General features: G+C 37.6%; 1 protein-coding gene across 1 annotated transcript in view; it reads right to left on the reverse strand.

Annotated features, from left to right (window-relative positions):
* Positions 1-19,045, reverse strand: part of LOC131149396 (cytochrome P450 97B2, chloroplastic) — a 155,852-nt gene that overhangs the window by 134,029 nt on the left and 2,778 nt on the right. The window contains exon 3 of the mRNA XM_058099821.1: positions 18,360-18,467. Coding sequence (XP_057955804.1) covers positions 18,360-18,467 — 108 coding nt within the window. The remainder of the gene's footprint in view (positions 1-18,359; positions 18,468-19,045) is intronic.

Genomic DNA, 19,045 nt, shown 5'->3' on the forward strand with positions numbered 1-19,045 from the left:
GGAAGTAAGCCCATAGGTAACCCCATGGGTAGTAACCTCCATAAGTCTTGACAAGGATGAAAAAGGAAAATCAGTAGATATGAAGTCCTATAGAGGTATGATAGGAAGTTTGTTATATTTGACATCTAGTAGACCGGACATAATGTTTAGCGTATATATGTGCGCCCGGTTTCAATCAGCTTCTGAGGAATCCCATCAGATAGCAGTGAAAAGAATCCTAAGATACTTGATAGGAACTATTGATCTAGGACTTTGGTACCGTAAGGACGCCGGATTTGAAATGATTAGTTATTTGGATGCCGATTACACGGGTTGTAAGATTGATAGGAAAAGTACAAGCGCGACTTGTCACTTTCTAGGATGGTCTCTTGTCTCTTGGTTCTCCAATAAACAAAATTCCGTAGTTTTATCAACCGCTGAAGCTGAGTATGTGGCAGCAAATAGTTGTTGCGCACAAACACTCTATGTGAAACAACAATTAAAAGACTTTAATTTAGAGTACTCAGTCATACCAATTAAGTGTGATAATACAAGTGCAATAAACATTTCCAAAAATCCAATATCACACTCAAGAACTAAGCATATTGATATAAGACATCATTTTCTAAGAGATCACGTACAAAAAGAAGACATATTACTTGAATTCATAAATACAAACGATGAATAGGCAGATATTTTCACAAAACCCCTTCCCGAAGAGAGATTTATATCAATTAGAAGAGAACTTGGTTTATTACATAGTGGGGAAGTTGTTTAAAAATAGTTCATGTTGAGTGAAAAGAGAAAATTAAAAAGATTGGAAGCTCAGCCAACTGAGTAGTGTAAATTGGAGGGTCAGGCGCCTAAGCCATCTAACCTCAGGCGACTGATGTTGCACTGCCTGTTGCAAATTGATCTTTATAAATTGCCAGGCGACTAAGCTCAAATCATCAGGTGCCTGAGCTCACAGATCCCATATATTTTAAGCACGAAAAACCTAACTTTTCCATATCCCAGGCTACTGACCTCTATCCCCTCACTCACTCGAGGCTCCTACTCTTGGTCTCCCTCGATTCTTAACTCAAAATCCCTCGAATCAAAGCCTCACAATCACTCTCTTACAGCTTTTCCCACGATTTCTAGGGTTTCACTTGGCTGGTTTGTTTGCTCCTCTACGACCAATATGCCTGGCACCAAAACTATAGCAAACTGAGGTGCTTCTTCAGGGAGAGATGACGGGAACATCGAACAATGGCTCATAACTCCTCCATCAAAGCATCGATACCGAACACATCTTCGTTCTATGGAACTAATCTTCGGTAAAATTCTTGATACATCCTTCTTTCGTTATGAATTTCCCGACATCCTACCGATGTTTCAAGAAATTGGCTGGAAGAACTTTGTCGTTTACCAATCAAAAGGGTTGTACCCTAACTTAGTGAAAAAAATTTATGCGAATATGATACACGGAGAAAACGTACTAACCACTAAGGTTAGGGGAAAGATGATAGTCCTAACTCCACAAACTCTGGCTTCAATTTTGCATATTAGCCCGGGAGAATTTGAATGTCATGCACTTGCTCAAACTTGGATTATGGAGCAAGGTTTCACTCCTGAGGAATTTTTGCCGTTGATAATGGTAGAAGCACTAGTATACTTTGGACATCCTCCAATGTATAAACAGCTGAAGCTACAAGCTGAAATCCTTCAGAAGATAATCACAAACAATATCCTACCCCAAGTCAGTTCATATGATCATATCTCCTACGTTGATAGTTTTGTGTTATGGTGTTTGCTGACAGGGAAGAAACTCGATCTATCTAGCTTAATTCTGAAATGGATGTGGGCTAAATTAGAAGCTCGATGAGCCACTCTTCCATATGGAGGTGTTCTTAACCTCATCTTTGCCCATCTTAGTGTCACTACCCCTACTGAACTATTCATAAAGCGTACTCGGTATGACCTTTTCAATTCTACGACCCTAAAGCAAATGGGATATGAAAAGCATGAGCTGGTTGGTTTTTGAAAGGAGGATGACCACAAAGGCCAACAGCTGTACCTCCACTCCAGAACGGCAACAAGGACCTACATCTGATATTCCTTGGTTTGTACCCTTCCACCATGAGTTCGCTATATTCGGCAGAGACATGCGTTCAGGCCTTCAATCACTTCATGAGAACGTATCCTCACTCCACACTACTTGCTCCTCACTTGACCAGCGCCTTACTCACATAGAGCAGTATAGGGCTAGTTCTTCTCAGAGTGTTGATCCCATGGATACCAACTTTGCCCCTCGTAGTGATGATTCATCTGATGAAGAATCTGAATAAGGAAGTGAAGAGGGTACATGAGACGATGATGATGTAGTTGATGATGCAGCAAATGATGATAATGCTTATGATGATTGATCTATTTTTCATTTGTATTGCAATAATATCTATGTATTTGCTTTGCCCTTGTGTTGCTTTGTTTGTTTTTCTTTTGGTTTGGCTTGTAGTCCCTATGATTATGAATTTTTGTACTCTTTGATGCCTTTATGACTATGCTTATTGTTATGTTCTAAGCCTCCTTGTGACTATGCTACTTATCTCTTTTGATTGATGTCAAAGGGGGAGAGATATCTCAAAGAGCAAAAATGAGAGCATGGTAATAATTAGATCACATAAGAATAATTTTGACAATATTACATAGCATGGGGGAGAAAGCACAAATGAGCATAATGCCAACTATTTGAGATAATTCTTTAAATAAAGACTCGAAATATGATCTTAATACTAGTATGTTGAAATTAGCTATAATGCACTTATACTTGATGATTATGATATAATGATCTTTTTTTAAAATCCTCATTTTGATACATATTGTTAAATATATGCTTATTGTAAGGGGGAGCCTTATCAAGGTTCTCTCATCTTTGCTCCTTATTTGTCATCATCAAAAAGGGGGGAGAGATTGTTGGCCAAACATGGCTTCCGAATCTTGTTTTGATGATAACAAATAAAGGATAATTTAACAAGTTATGGTTTAAGTGATGATATTTCAAGAAACCTAGTATGTCAAGTTCAAAAGGTGCAAGAATTGAAAGCCCAAAGATCACAAGTACCATAAAGCTACTTCATTCACAAGGTGATCAAATGAAAGCTCAAAGAGGTCCAAGATGATCAAGACATACAAAGCTATGCTTCATTCACAAGGTGATCAAATGAAAGCTCAAAGAGGTAAAAAATGGTCAAGACATATGAAGTTTAAAGAATACTCAAGATGATTCAAAGCAATGATATACATGAAGACTTCAAAGCTTAGAGAGTTTTTAATGTCTTTAGGAAGTCTTATGTAAATACTTCACTTTAAATATCATTTTGAATGCTTTGAAGCTCATTAGGGGTTAATATGGACTTAGAGACCTTACTTTGAAAACCCTCGGAAATAATCTTTAAAAGTATCAAAGCAAGATGGCTAAGGATTTTGAAAACAAACCTGAAAAAACAGTATTTTTATTTGTTTAGGCGACTGACCTATGCTTGGTCAAGCGACTGACAAAATTCCTGAATTGAATTTGAACAGGCAGTGAAGGATCAGGCGACTGACCCCGGGCACCTCAGGCAACTGACCCTGTTTTGAACTGAAAAAAATACACTGTGTTCAAAGGTCAGGCGACTAACTCCAAAGGGTTTAGGCGACTAACTCCAAAGGGTTTAGGCGACTGACCCTCGTAAACGGCTAGCTTTTTAAATGACTTTTAAATTTCAAATTCGAGTAGCTTGTGCCCCAAACTTTATAAAAACTTGTGAAACACTCCAAGTTACTTGAGCAACACGAATTTATCACTTTTTGAGTCTATAAATACATGGTTTCTCAAATCAAATCGCATACTAAGAATTGAAAATCAGTTTTCAAACTATATTGCTCACTCTCTCTCAAAGCCCTCTTGCACACATATTCTTGCTGAGAATTTTCTAAGATATACTGAGTCTTTGATCACTGATCTGAGAGCAAAAACTAGGAAGAAACCCGATGACATTCTTGAGCTTCAAATTCATTCTTATTTGATATTTACTTTGAAGTATTAGCTGTGCTTAATCTTGTACTAACCAGCTCTATCTGAGAGCACTCCTTGTATACAAGAATACTTTCTTGTCTCTTTGTTTTCTTAACGGTTCAGGGTTATTGGATCGTTGTACCAAGTGTAGGGTATCACTTGGAGAGGGGGCTCCCTCCTAATTGAAGGAAGGAGGGATTGTAATGGTTTGCTTTGCCCGTAAAGAAGCGTTATAGTAGAATCCTTAGGTGGTCTTGCCGAGCCTCGTAAAAGCTCGGTTTCACTCTCTACCTTTACTCTTTAATTTTTCTGCATATATAAATTGTGTGGTTGTGTATCTAAGTGCAAGAAGCTGAAAGTTGAGATTGAGAAACTTTTAATTTAAGGAAGTACATTGATTGATCTTGTGCGGAAACCTTAAAGGGAGTACATTGATTAATCTTGTGCGGAAACCTTGGTTAAAAGGAAGTGCATAAAGTTCATAAATATAGGGCTTTTATCAAACTCTACCTTGAGTTATTCATACGCTAAATCATTGAAAGTGCTGCTGCAAAAATATTGGTTAAGTAACTTGTGATTGGTAAATTGGTTGGTTGATTGGGTATTGCTTGGCATTGTTGAAAGTATCACATTAAGAATCATTGGTTTGTATTTGATCAATTCATTGATTGAGTGTGGATTGTGATTGGCTTAATTAAGCATTGATAATCAAATCATTCTTGTGTTATTAAGAAACTTACAAAAGGTTGTGAATTTAGAAAAAATTTAAAAGAAACTTTTAAAAACCCAATTCACCCCCCCTTGGGACTACACCTTAGTTTTCACCTTGTATGGACTCAAGCAATCTCCTAGAGCATGGTTCGACAGATTTGCAAAAGTGATTAAAAATCAGGGATATCGACAAGGGCAATCAGATCACACTATGTTCTTCTAACAGTCTGAAAGTGGTAAGAAAACAATTATGATAGTATATGTTGATGATATAATCCTAACAGGAGATGATACAGTCGAGATGGAAAGATTAAAGAAAGTCCTAGCTGCTGAGTTTGAAGTTAAAGACGTAGGAGAAATGCAGTACTTCTTGGGAATGGAAATTGCTAGATCAAAAAAAGGTATCAGTGATTAAAGAAAGTCCTAGCTACTGAGTTTGAAGTTAAAGACGTAGGAGAAATGCGGTACTTCTTGGGAATGGAAATTGCTAGATCAAAAAAAGGCATCAGTGTCTCTCAGCGAAAGTATATCCTTGATCTTCTAACCGAAACTGGCATGCTTGGTTGCAAACCTAGTGAAACTCCGATTGAAGTTGTAAAAAGGGTCAAAGAATGTGGAATACTAGTTGAAAAAGAAAGGTATCAGAGATTGGTTGGTAAACTAATTTACCTATCGCATACCAGACCCGACATTGCATTTGCGGTAAGTGTGGTAAGCCAACACATGCATTCACCGAAAAAGACTCATCTAGATGTTGTGTATAAGATCCTCAGGTACCTCAAGGGTTCTCCGGGCAAAGGACTTTTGACTCATCTAGATGTTGTGTATAAGATCCTCAGGTACCTCAAGGGTTCTCCGGGCAAAGGACTTTTCTTCAAGAAATGTGAAATCAAGGAAATAGAAATCTTCACAGATGCAGTTGGGCAGGATCAGTGGAAGACAGAAGGTCTACCACTGGATATTGTACCTTTTGTTGGCCCGGTTGAGCGTCTAGAGGGGGGGAGAATAGACTTTTTTCGCGGATATGCTAACTTTCTACAAACACAGAAATCTTACTAAGAGCAAGTGCATAAAATCGCAGTGTAAAGATGCAGAAAATCACAATAATAGTATAAAAGAGATATGAGAGAAGAAAAGCTTAACACAAAGATATTTACGTGGTTCGGCACCCCGCCTACGTCCACGCCTTGAGACCAACTCAAGGATTCCCAAAATCCACTATAATCCTCCTTATGGTGGAAAAGCCAATACACGGCCGCTCATAAAGAGCTTCAACAAGGTGCTCACTTAGAGACACCCGACAATGGCTCACAAAGAGCTTTTCTTTTCAAGAAGTAGATGAGAAATAAATATGAATCTGAATGCTCCCTTTGAGCTGAGTATTACAACAGAAACCTTACTCAATGTCCTCTTATCAATAGAGTAGAAACAAAACTAAGATCAGCAAGAAGAGGGCAAGTGAGTGTATGAGCAAACCCTAGAAATGTAAACACCAATAAATGATCTTGATACAATATTAACTTTTTTGGTGAGGAATAAATGCAATTACTCCTATTTAAACACCAAATGGGCGAGGGGAATGTTGGAGAGCCGTTGGGCATTTATTAATGTAAGACAAGGGTCAAACTAGCCGTTCTACAGCATTTAATGAACGCTGCTGCCCGACGTTCGTCGACGAAATCTGAAATTCGTCGACGAGCTCTTCAGTCAATTCGTCAACGAAGCCCTGTGTTCGTCGACGAGTTGCTGGTTCTGAATTTAGGTACCTCTCGGTATCTTTTCGTCGACGAAAACCGTGTGTTCGTCGACGAGTTATGGTTCTGAATTCAGATGCCTCTCGATTTCTTTTCGTCGACGAAGCCCTATGTTCGTTGACGAGTTCCTTCTTCTTTAGAATTGTTCTTTTGAGTTCTAAGAAGGTCCTTGTACGTTTGGGGGTTTACACACCTTTAAATAACTTTACTTGTTTTTGTTGTGTGTGAATGATATGCCCATTTCTTGCTCTTAGTTTTGAGTTTACTTCTATATATAAGAGATTTACAAGATAGTCTCTCTCTCATTCTCACACTCATCCTTTAGATCACTTTGTATATTGTGTAACATCCATGAATGCGTTGAGAGGCTGTGCTTTTGGTCATGGCACGAGTTGCTTAGACTGATTTGAGACTTGTTGGTTCTGGTGCCATTCTATATAGTTGAACATGACTTAGATAGAAAAGTTAGTAGCCTTAAGAACTGCTAATGGGTTGTTGTCATCAAAACATAGTAGGAATGAAAGACCCTTAACTACTTGGTCTAACATTCTCCCCCTTTTTGATGATGGCAATCCATTAGTGTTCTCTTTGAAAGATAAATGCTCCCCCTTACTAAATGGATTGGTTTAGAGTTTAAATAAAATTCTCCCCCTTAATGTTTGCATTGTATGAAAGAATATTTCATTTAAATTTTTGGTAGCATGCCGTTTATAAGTAAGATATTTTCCATTTAATCCTGCATAAACCATGACAGTCCAGTATATCAATCATTCAAGTACACAGATAGAGCATTTATATTCAAAAGATGCAATGCTTGCCAAGTTTCATTACTAAATTTTGTGTAGTGATTACAAACAGTGATTACAAGCAATGATTACAAGGCTATTATCAACTAGAAATATATTTTGAATACATCCGAATGCAACTGAAACTATTTCTCCCCCATTGCCATAATAAAAATTGGGGGATGACCAACACAAAGCGTTACTCGCGTGGACGACCCAAACGGTCAAAGAGTGCAACAAAAGAGGCGTCAAGGGAGTCAAAGCGAGCGCGGTTAGCGTTTTCTTGCAGGGCAAGAGACGCTTTTAAGGAATCAAAACGATGGCGGTGACGAGTTTCGGATTGTGTCATGGCATGCTGAAGCTCATCTAGGCACTCCAGGATGTGGCCATACACAGTGTCCTCATGCTCGCCGTCCTCTTCTTCGGCCTCCAAGGCGGCCTCAACCTCATCAACGGGAATATGACCCTGCTCATGCGTTTTGACCCACGTGTTGGTTTCTTCGCCCTTTTCAAAGTGCATGCGACGAAGAGTCGCCTCAGTGTATACATCTTCTGGCGCAGGACGAATGCAAGGTAGGCCGGCGCGAATGAGGTCAAAGTGATCAAAGAAGGTCGTGAGGAGACGATCATAAGGGAGGCAACCGCGCTGCCTTTTGAGGCCTTCTTCCATGTTCTGAACAATAATAAAGGGAAGGTATATACCACGGCCAACCCATAGGCAATACATGCTGAATATGTCGCCGAGGGTGATCCAATCCCTGCCACCAGTGCGAGGGCTTAAGTTATATGTAATCATATGGTGGAGGACCCAAAATTCTATAGTGAGGTCCTTGGATTTCGGGCGAGCCATCGCGAGAATGCGAGGAATACCAGTAATTAGCTTGAGGGCGGTGTGGGAGTTAAACAAGTTGAATCGTGTCAGCCAAGATGACTTGGGGAGGTCTCGAAGGGATAAGAGGTGCAACCGAGCACGACGGAGAACGTATCCTCGGAAAGCCGAATAACGGTGCCTCAAGCAGTGGAGTAAGAGGCAATGCCACGATGTGAGGGAACGAAATTTGTGTAGAACTCGCGAACAAGGTCTTCATAAACGAGCACATCAAGATCGAAGAGGGCATCCCTCCCGAGGGCTTTAATCTTGGTGAGAAGAGTGGGGAAATGAAGCTAGAGGAAATCGGAGGGCACAATTTTGCCATAGACGATATGCCGCTTGAGAATGTCGTTTTGACATCGGTAGGCTGCTTCAGGAGAGATGAACCGGGGGTCGGGATTGGCTGGAGCAGGCGTAGGAGGACCAAAGGGAGGGCAAGATGAACCTTCGCTGGCTTCGGTTTGAAGGTTGCGGGTTTTGGACGAGGAGCCATTTAGGGACGAGGGAGCGGAGGAAAATGGGAGAGCCGAAGGAGGGACGGAGGGGGTAGAGGGTGGAGCAAGATTGGTTGGAGGAGGACAGAGGGCTGAAAGGAAGGAGAGGGTCAGAAGGGGGGCTAGGGTTTTGTCTGGTTGAACTGGAAAGAAATAAGTATCCCGATAGTTTTCATCGACGAGGCCTTGTGTTCGTCGACGAAATTGAAGAAAATTCGACGCCGAGACCCCTGTGTTCATCGACGAATTTCACGGACTTCTCGGCGACGAATACCCTGTGTTCATCGACGAGAGTAAGAAGAAGGGGAAAAATTAAGTTTAAGAGTATGGTGAGCAAGACAAGGAGGTAGGAGCTGACATGATGATCCTATAGTATGTCTGAAGGAGTGCACATTCCTAGGGCACGGCGAATTTTGTGGAATCTTTCTTCATTTAGAGGCTTAGTGAGAATGTCCGCAAGTTGGTTTTCGAAGGGAACATAAACCAAATCAACGTCTCCTTTTTTAACATGATCTCGAATGAAGTGGTGCCTAATTTCAATATGCTTAGTTCTAGAATGGAGGCACGGATTCTTTGATATGTTGATGGTACTAGTATTGTCACAATGAATGGAAGTACCTTTAACTAAGATTTGGAAGTCCTCAAGTTGTTGTTTTATGTATAGTGCTTGAGCACAGTAGCTGTCGGCTGCAATATACTCAACCTCGGTGGTGGAGAGAGCTACGGAGGTTTGTTTCTTGCAAAACCAGGACACAAGAGAGTGTCCAAGGAAATGACATGTTCCACTAGTGCTTTTTCTATCGGTTTTACAACCACCGTAGTCAGCATCAGAGTAGCACGTGAGGTCAAAGGGAGCATTTTTGGGATAGAAGAGTCCTAAGTCATGAGTGCCTGCTAGGTATCTAAAGATTCGTTTGACCGCATGAAGATGAGACTCTTTGGGACAAACTTGAAATCTAGCGCATAGACAAACACTGAACATAATATCAGGCCTGCTGGAAGTGAGATACAATAAGCTACCTATCATGCCATGGTAGAGTTTTTGGTCAATGTTTTTCCCTTTTTCATCAGCGTCAAGCTTTGTTGTGATGCTCATAGGAGTTACTTTAGATTTTCCCATTTCAAGATTGAATTTCTTTAACATGTCCCTAACGTATTTGGCCTGATTTATAAAAATTCCATGCTTCATTTGTTTAATTTGTAAACCTAGGAAGAAGGTTAGCTCACCCATCATACTCATCTCAAATGTTTCCTGCATAGTTTGAGCAAAATCTTGACACAAGGTTTCATTTGTGGCACCGAAAATGATATCATCCACATAAATTTGTATAACAAGCATATCATTTTCTTTATGTTTTAAGAAAAGAGTGGTATCAAATTTTCCTCTTGTGAACCCATTTTCTAGAAGAAATTTTATACCAAGCTCTTGGTGCTTGCTTAAGTCCATAAAGGGCTTTTGAGAGTTTGTATACGTAATCGGAATGAGTGTGGCTCTCAAATCCAAGAGGTTGCTTGACAAATACTTCTTCATTTATGTATCCATTTAAAAAGGCGCTTTTAACATCCATTTGAAATAATTTGAAGTTTTTGTAACAAGCAAAAGCAAGGAGCATCCTAATGGCTTCTAGTCTAGCTACCGGGGCATAAGTTTCATCGTAGTCAATACCTTCTTGTTGGTTATATCCTTGGGCTACTAGTCTAGCTTTATTTCTAACAATGTTTCCATCTTCATCTTTCTTATTCCTAAATAACCATTTAGTGCCAATTATTGTAGTATTTTTGCTTAGGAACTAAGTGTCATACTTTGTTTCTTTCAAATTGATCTAATTCTTCTTGCATGGCATTTATCCAATTTTCATCATTTTCAGCTTCTTCAAAGTTTTCAGGTTCTAGATGAGATACGAAAGCAATGTGATTACATCCACTTCTAAGGTGAGATCGGGTGCTGACTCCTTGAGATGGACTACCTATGATAAGATCTGTTGGATGATTTTTTCACAAACTTCCAAGCTTTAGGTAGTTCATGATTTTCTTTTTCTTCTGGTTGGTTAGACTCTCGAGGAGAGGATTCTAGATGACCAATGTCAGTATCTTGACAATTAGTGTCTTGATCATTATTTAACTTGAGTTGTTCTAATTCTCTTTCAATTCTAAAGGTAGTGACTTGGTTTTCTTAATCTATCTCAACAGGTGTTATGGATGCGTGAGGATTTGTTTCATCAAATACAACATGAGTTGATTCTTGAACAGTTCGAATTCTTTTGTTAAATACCCTATATGCGTTGCTATTCATGGCAATCAAACTTAGCTAAATGATCTCTATCGTTTAATATAAAACACTTACATCCAAAAACCTTAAAATGTGAGATGTTGGGTTTTCTACCCTTCCATATTTCATATGGGGTTTTTCCTATCTTGGATCTAATGATGACTCGGTTACTAACATAGCATGTTGTGCTAACGGCCTCTGCCTAGAAGTATTTTGGCAAGTTATGTTCGTTGAGCATTGTTTTAGCCATTTCTTGGAGTGTTCGATTTTTTCTTTCAACTACTCCGTTTTGTTGTGGAGTTTTTGGTGCAGAGAAGTTGTGTGAATATCCATTTTCATTGCAAAAATCTTCAAGTTCTTTATTTCTAAACTCTCTTCCTCTATCACTCCTAATGTGTATAATTGACATTCCCTTTTCATTTTGGATTTTTCCACAAAAATGAATAAATGCGTTACAGGTATCACTTTTTCAAAAATAATTATTATTTCTTTATTCTTATTTTTGCAAGTATTATTGTCATTTTTATTTTTATTTTTATTTTTATTTTTATTGTCTTTATAATAATAATAATTTAGTTTTATTTCTTTTGAAAGAAAACAAGAAAAATAATTATTATTGTTTTCTTGTTATTTTTTTAATTATTATTGTAATTTTATTTTTATTTTTATTTTTATTTTATTATTTTTATAATAAAAATATTAGTTTTATTACTTTTGTTAGTGTTAAAGGCTATTTTAGCCTTTTAGTATTATTATTAAGTGTGTTAATACGTTAATTAGTGAGAGTAAGGGTATTGTGGTCGTTATAATGTATTTCATTTGTATTATAAATAGAGGGAGAGACCTATCTTCAAGTTAGGTCATTCATTTTATCAAAATCTCAACATAGTATTAAAGCGTGATCGGAAAACACTCAGTCGTCATCGGAAAACACCTTCCCATCGCTGCCCTTCTTAGATCCACCTCCACCATTCATTATTTCGCAAAACCAAAAATATAACCAAAAACAAAACCCTTTGAAGCCCAACCCTACAAAACCTCATTTCTGGAAAGAGCCCCACGTGCCACCAAACAGCTGGCAGACCCCAACCCAACACGCTGGTGCGTGAGAGAGATTCTGGGCACCTTTTTCTGATTTTTTTCTCCACAATGTTTTGATTCCTTCCCTAGATTATATTATCAAGCTAGTGGGCATGTTTTTTTGCTTAAAGCAAAGATCCAACCATTTTCAACCATGCATTCGTAAATTATTGTTCAATGGTTGTAAAGGCTCTTTTGTGAATTCTAGGAGTAGTGGCAGTGTTTGCAAGTAGAGTTGTGAAGCTATGACAATGCTACATCAGTTGGTAAGTGGTTCACTTCATCCGTGGTTGTTTCGGTGCTTCACGTCATTTGTGGTTGTCCCGATTAGTTATGATTATTCTCTTTGTTTGACATTGGTGTGACTATTGGTTTGTGAGTGTTGGGATGGAGTCCATGAATCTCAATAACATGTTTCCTTCATCGCTACCACAGATAACTCAAAAGTTGGATGGAAAGAATTATGGTCTAAGGCTGTTCAGGTTTATTTTAGGAGGATTAGTAAAATCTAACCACTTGCTCCAATATGATCCTTCTAAAGAGAATAGAAAAGAAGAGAGGGTTCAAGAAGATGCCTTGATTGTTTCCCTCTTGTGGAATTTAATGGAGCCTTAAATTGCATGGATGTGCATGCATCTAGATATGTGCAAGGAGATTTGGGATTATGTCAAGCTTTTATACGCTAGTAACATTACACACGTCCATATGACTTATCCCGAGAGTATTTTCAGTAACAACAAGGAGACAGGAGCATAGCAGATTGTTTTGGAGAGATGAAAACGTATTCATGAGGAGCTTAATATGGCGCAATCTATAACCGCTGATGTTCATGAGATGCAAAAGCAAAGGGAATAAATGAAAGTTCTTCAAGTTCTAGCAGGCTTATGACTCGAGTTTGAAGCAATCTGGTCTCAGATACTTAGTAGTGCAAGTTGCCATAATTTGCTGATGTTTATTCTCATGTCCTCCATGCTTCCTTTGGTAAATATTCTCCTATTCTTGCATTTGGCTCTGAGAGGACAGCATTTGCCACAAAAGGTGATTCTAGTTCTCTACCAAACAACCGCAAAAGTTATCGAGGTTGTTCGAGCAATCATGCTGGTAGAGATGGACGAGGTAAAGGCACTCCTCACAAGTGCACTCATTGTGGACGAGGTAATCATACTATTGAGTAGTGTTAGGATCTCCATGGTAGACCTTCACGTGTTTCCAATGCAGCCACCACTGACTCCACAACTTTGGGGGGAAGCCAATGCAACCACCACCGATTCCACACCTTTGGGCCAAGTGGGGGGTAGGTAACGTATTGTATCTATGTCAAATGAAGAGTATTCCAAATTCCAACAATATCAAGTTTCACAACAAGCTTCTCTTCTCATTGGATCTCTAGCCCAAGTGGGCTAACATATTGTATCTATGTCAAATGAAGAGTATTCCAAGTTCCAACAATATCAAGCGTCACAACAAGCTTCTCTTCTCATTGGATCTCAAGCCTAAACAGGTAATCCCATGGTATGTCTGTCATCCAGTACTTCTCGTCCTAGTCCTTAGATCATAGACTCCGTTGTCACTGATTTCTTCTCTACTCTTCAGTTTCTTGTAGATTTACCTTGTGTTACTCTTGCTGATGGATCCACCACTGCCATCAAGGGAATAAGGACTATAAATCCCACTTCTTCTATTTCTCTTCCTTTAATTTTGTATATTCCCAAGTTTCCTTTCAATCTTATGTCTGTTAGCAAGATTACTAACATACTTCTCTAATTCTGTGGTTATTCGGGATTTGAAAATGAGGAAGATGATTGGCGGAGGGTGTGAAGCTGATGGACTTCATCACTTTGAGTCATTATCTCCTTCTAGCATTGCAACTGTCAAGATAAGAAAGACGATTGGCGAAAGGTGTGAAGCTAGTGGACTTTATCACTTTGAGTCGCTATCTCCTTCTACCGTCTGCATTGCAACTGCCACACCTCTCCAAATTCATTTTTGCCTTCGTCATCCTTCATTGGATAAGTTGAAACATCTAGTTCCTTATTTAAGTTTGGTGTCTAATCTTGATTGTGAGCCTTCGTGTCTATTTTGCTTCTTGAGTCAATAAAGAAGCTACAAGCCTTTTTATGTTAGTCGATTTTGATGTTTGAGGTCCTAGCAAAGTTGTCTCCTAGGTTTTCGATACTTTGTAACCTTTGTGGTTGTTCATTCAAGGATGACTTGGTTATATTTAATAAAAGATCATTCTGAGTTATTTAACATATTTTGTGCCTTTTTTTATGAAATAAAGACTTAATTTGGTTTGCCAATTCGAAGAATACTTCGGAGAGATAATGCTAAAGAGTATTTTAGTACACAATTCACTACTTATATGACTCAGTTTCGTATTGATCATCAATCATCCTATGCCCACACTCTTCAACAAAATGGGGTTGTAGAGAGAAAAAATAGACATATCCTTGAAATCACTCACACCTTGCTTTATCAAATGTGTTTACCCAAAGTGTTTCGGAGTGATGTTGTACTTACTGCTTCTATTTGATCAATAGGATGTCATCCTCTGTTCCCATTCTCTTTCCTAATTCTCCTTTATTCTCTCTACCTCCTCGTATATTTGAGTCGAGTGTGTGTCCTTTAACTCTTGCGGTTGATTGGATCCTTGTGCTATAAAATGTGTCTTTTTGGACAACTCATATACTCAAAAGGGATATCGTTCTTATTAGTCCTATGCTACATCGCTTCTTTGTTTCTACAAAGGTTACCATTCTTTAAGTCTAAATCTTACTACACCCAGTCTCTGAGTGCTTTTGATCTCAATGAGTCTCTTCCTCTACCTAATCTTCCAAATTCTAGTTTTTTGTCGTTTCCCAATTAACCACCTATGTCTCCATGTAGTTCGAGTCCTTCTCATTGTCTCAATCATCCTAATTTGCAGGTGCATTCTCCTTTATTCTCTTTACCTCCTCATATATTCGAATCAAGTGTGTGTCCTTTGTTCATCAACGTTTAACTCTTGAGTTGATAAGTTGGATCCTTGTGCTATAAAATGTGTCTTTTAGGAAAACTCATATACTCTAAAGGGATATCGTTCTTATTAGTCCTATGCTACATCACTTCTTTGTTTCTGCAGAGGTTACCTTCTTTAAGTCTACATCTTACTACACTCAGTCTTTGAGTGCTTCTGATCTCAATGAGTCTCTTCCTCTGCTACATCGCTTCTTTGTTTCTACGAAGGTTACTTTCTTTAAGTCTACATCTTACTACACCCAGTCTTTGAGTGCTTCTAATCTCAATGAGTCTCTTCCTCTGCTACATCGCTTCTTTGTTTCTGCAGAGGTTACCTTCTTTAAGTCTACATTTTACTATACCCAGTCTTTGAGTGCTGCTTATCTCAACGAGTCTCTTCCTCGGCCTAATCTTCCAAATTCTAGTTTTCTGTCCTTTCCTAATCAACCACCTATGTCTCCATGTAGTTCGAGTCCTTCTCATTGTCTCGATCATCCTAATTTGTAGGTATATTCACGACAACGGCCCGAAGGAAGAGAGTCCCCTCTAGTTTCTACTACCATGCCTTTGTTTTCCTCATCCGATGATCATATTTCTAGTGATGTTGATCCTCCCATTATTTGTTCGGAAAGATAAACCGCGTGCACCCAAAATCTTATTTCCAACTATGTTTTTTATGACTTCTTATCACCCTCCTATTATTGTTTGGCTACCGCTCTATCATATGCTTTTCCTAAATTTGTTTCAGAAGCCTTGGCACAATTTTTGTGGAAGAATGTCATGGTTGAAGATATGAATGCTTTACATAACAATGGCCACTTGTCACTGGCCTCTATATCAGTTAGATGTGAAGAATGTCTTTTTGGATAGTGATATGAAGGAGGCCTATATGGAGCAACCACCTAGGTTTGTTACTCAAGGGGAGTCAGGCTCAGTGTGTCTGCTCAAGAAGGAACTATATGGTTTATAACAGTTTCTCAGAGCATAGTTTGGTCAATTAAATGCTGTAGTACTTGAGTTTGGTCTTCAACGGTGTGCACTGGAATACTTTGAGTTTTATGTCATACTTTAGAGTCAAACTTTTTCTACAGACTACGTTTCAAACCAAATACTTGGGACCATTGAAATACTTCTTGGGTATACAAGTATCTAAATCTCGCATGGGAACTATTTTGTCATAGAGGAAGTATGTTCTTGATCTAACGGACGAAAGTGGATTATTGGGATCCAAACCGGTTGATGCACCTCAAGGTTTTAAATTTCAATTTTGACTAAAATTTTGAAACTCCAAAGTACGCAAATTTCAATGAAAATTTTGACTTTGATGTCAATTTCAATTTCTATTTGAAGTTACAATGAAAATTAGTAGTAAAACATGGAAATCTTTTATGAAACTTTAGAAATAGTTAATAAACATAATAATGTAAGTTTTAGGATTATATATTACCAATTAAATAAATCTATGTTGTCTATGAGGTGCAATAGTTGTAATATCATATGTATATTAACCATATTCATAAGATTATGGGTATTAAACATACTTGGTTAATATAAATGAAATTCATAAATCAATTAAATATTATTTATTATAAGAATAGAGATAATTAGACATAGATGGTTAAATTAAATCTCATTGTAAGTTTAATTTTTCATATAATTTCAAAATCCCTTCTAATAATCTTTTGCTTCAATAAAAACATACAATAACTTAAGAGAAATTTTTTTCACTTCACATCTAAATCTCAAATTTGAATTCCAAGGAAATTTCATTCTACAGTTAAAATTTCAACGAGTTTCGCTAAAAAATTTGAGATTTCGATAAATTCCGAATGATTCGTTGAAATTTCGATAAAAATTGTGCAAGATGGAAATTGACCACCATTTTGGTTTCAAGGGTGATGGAAAATGGAAATTTTGATGGAAATTTATGACCATGATACATCCATGGATCCTAACAACAAGTTAGTGCTAGATAAAGGTGATTTGTTGCCTAATCCTAGACGATATTGGAGACTTGTTGGAAAGTTGAATTATCTCATAGTCACTCAGTCAGACATATCTTTTGTAGCAAGTATTTGAGTATTCTTTGAGGCAAGTCACTAGGACACAGTAATTCGCATCTTGAGATATCTCAAAGGTGCATCTAGAGGTCTTTTATATCGAGATCAGAGTTACACTTATATTTAGGGGTATAGAGATGTAGATTGGGCTAAGTCGCCTTCCGGCTGATGATCCACAACTAGGTACTATCCTAGTTGGTGGTAATTTGGTTTCTTGGAAGAGTAAGAAACAAACTGTGGTGGCTAGGTCAAGTGTTGATTCAAAGCCAAAGTATAAAGCTATGGCTTACACTACTTGTGAACTTTTTTGGTTGAAGATGTTGGAAGAATTGGGTTTTCCACATTCTCGGCCTAAGGTGATGTGTGATAATCAAGTTGCTCTTCATATTGCCTCCAACCCAGTCTTTCATGAACGAACAAAACACGTTGAAGTTGATTGCCACTTTGTTCGGGAGAAACTTGTGAAGAAGCTCATTACTACCACTCATGTTAAATTTATTTGTAACAAGATAGGAGCATATGGTATTTATGCTCCAATTTGGGGGGAAGTGTTAAAGGTTATTTCGGTCTTTTAGTATTATTATTAAGTGTGTTAGTATGTTAATTAGTAAAAGTTAGTAAGGGTATTATGGTCATTAGAATGTATTTGATTTCTTTTATAAAATAGAGGGAGAGACCTATCTTCAAGTTAGGTTATTCATTTAATCAAAATCTCAATAGTATGACAACAAGAAAAATAATTATTATTGTTTTATTATTTTTTTTGTAATTATTATTGTCATTTTTTATTTTTATAATTATAATATTAGTTTAATTACTTTTGAAAGATAACAAGGAAATCTAAGCAAATTATCATTTATTATTGTTATTATTAGTATTTTTTAGACAATCACTTTACCTAAAAGCTTAAGCTATTAGGTTGGGGGCCAACGATGCATACCAAGATTTAACATTTCCCCTCACTCGCAGCCTGATAACACGTGGAAAGATAAACACACGATAAATAACAAACATTAAAGGGAAAATTTTAAACACCACACAATAAATGCAGACAAGGAGACTAGAATCACAAGCTTAAGCTATTAGGTTGTGGGCCAACGATGTATATCAAGCTTTAAACACCACCTTTCTCTTTTATGGCTTGTGCCCTTTATAGAAAAAGTTCAGCTGCTAAGTTGATGACACCAAGAGATTATGCGCTACAACTTTATTGACCCTCAAAAATCATTATGCAACCTAGTGTAAGGGAAAAAAACATCAACAGTAAAATTCTTCTTTTGAAAGAGAGAGGGGCAAGTTCAATAGAGAGATTAATCATACCTTGTCATAACAAAATGTGTTTTCACGAAGTATATGCCTTGCAACGATGGGGTCTGATACAACAACAAATGCTTTTGGCCCAAAAGCAAGTTTATACACTGAACCATGCTGCCAAATTGAACCATAAAGGGTGGTTAATTTTCAAATTAAGACTTGGAAAGTACATAAAAGTTGCAATAATTAATGGCAAACATGCAGAAAACACACCCAAGGACACAAAAACTACACAACAATGAGCGGCTACCTGATGCAATAAGGGATATAAGTTATAACAACCCTGATTCTCAATTTCTCAATCCAAAACTGAATGTATCAATAATTATAACACGTTAATATAAATAACAATGTTTTAAATGGGGAAGGCATGAGGCAAGGTTAACCCTTATAAGAGGCAGAAGCCATACCTTGCGGCATAAGCCTTTGAGAATTTTATTAGATAAAAATACGTAAATAAATTACATATTTTTAAAAATAAAATTAAGAAATTACAAACCAAATCAAAAAACAATTATAATTTGCAAACAACTTGTCTGGTTCAAAAAATACTACCTTGAATTTATCAAGTAAATCATGCAAAGAGTATAACATTACAAAAAGTTCAAATTATTTTCATAATCTAAGATTCAATTCTCAATCACTTTGCAAACTTTGAGGTTCAACAGTTCCGAAAAAAAAAAAAAAATCCA

This window comes from Malania oleifera, chromosome 2 (assembly GCF_029873635.1).
Source record: "Malania oleifera isolate guangnan ecotype guangnan chromosome 2, ASM2987363v1, whole genome shotgun sequence".
NCBI lineage: Eukaryota > Viridiplantae > Streptophyta > Magnoliopsida > Santalales > Ximeniaceae > Malania > Malania oleifera.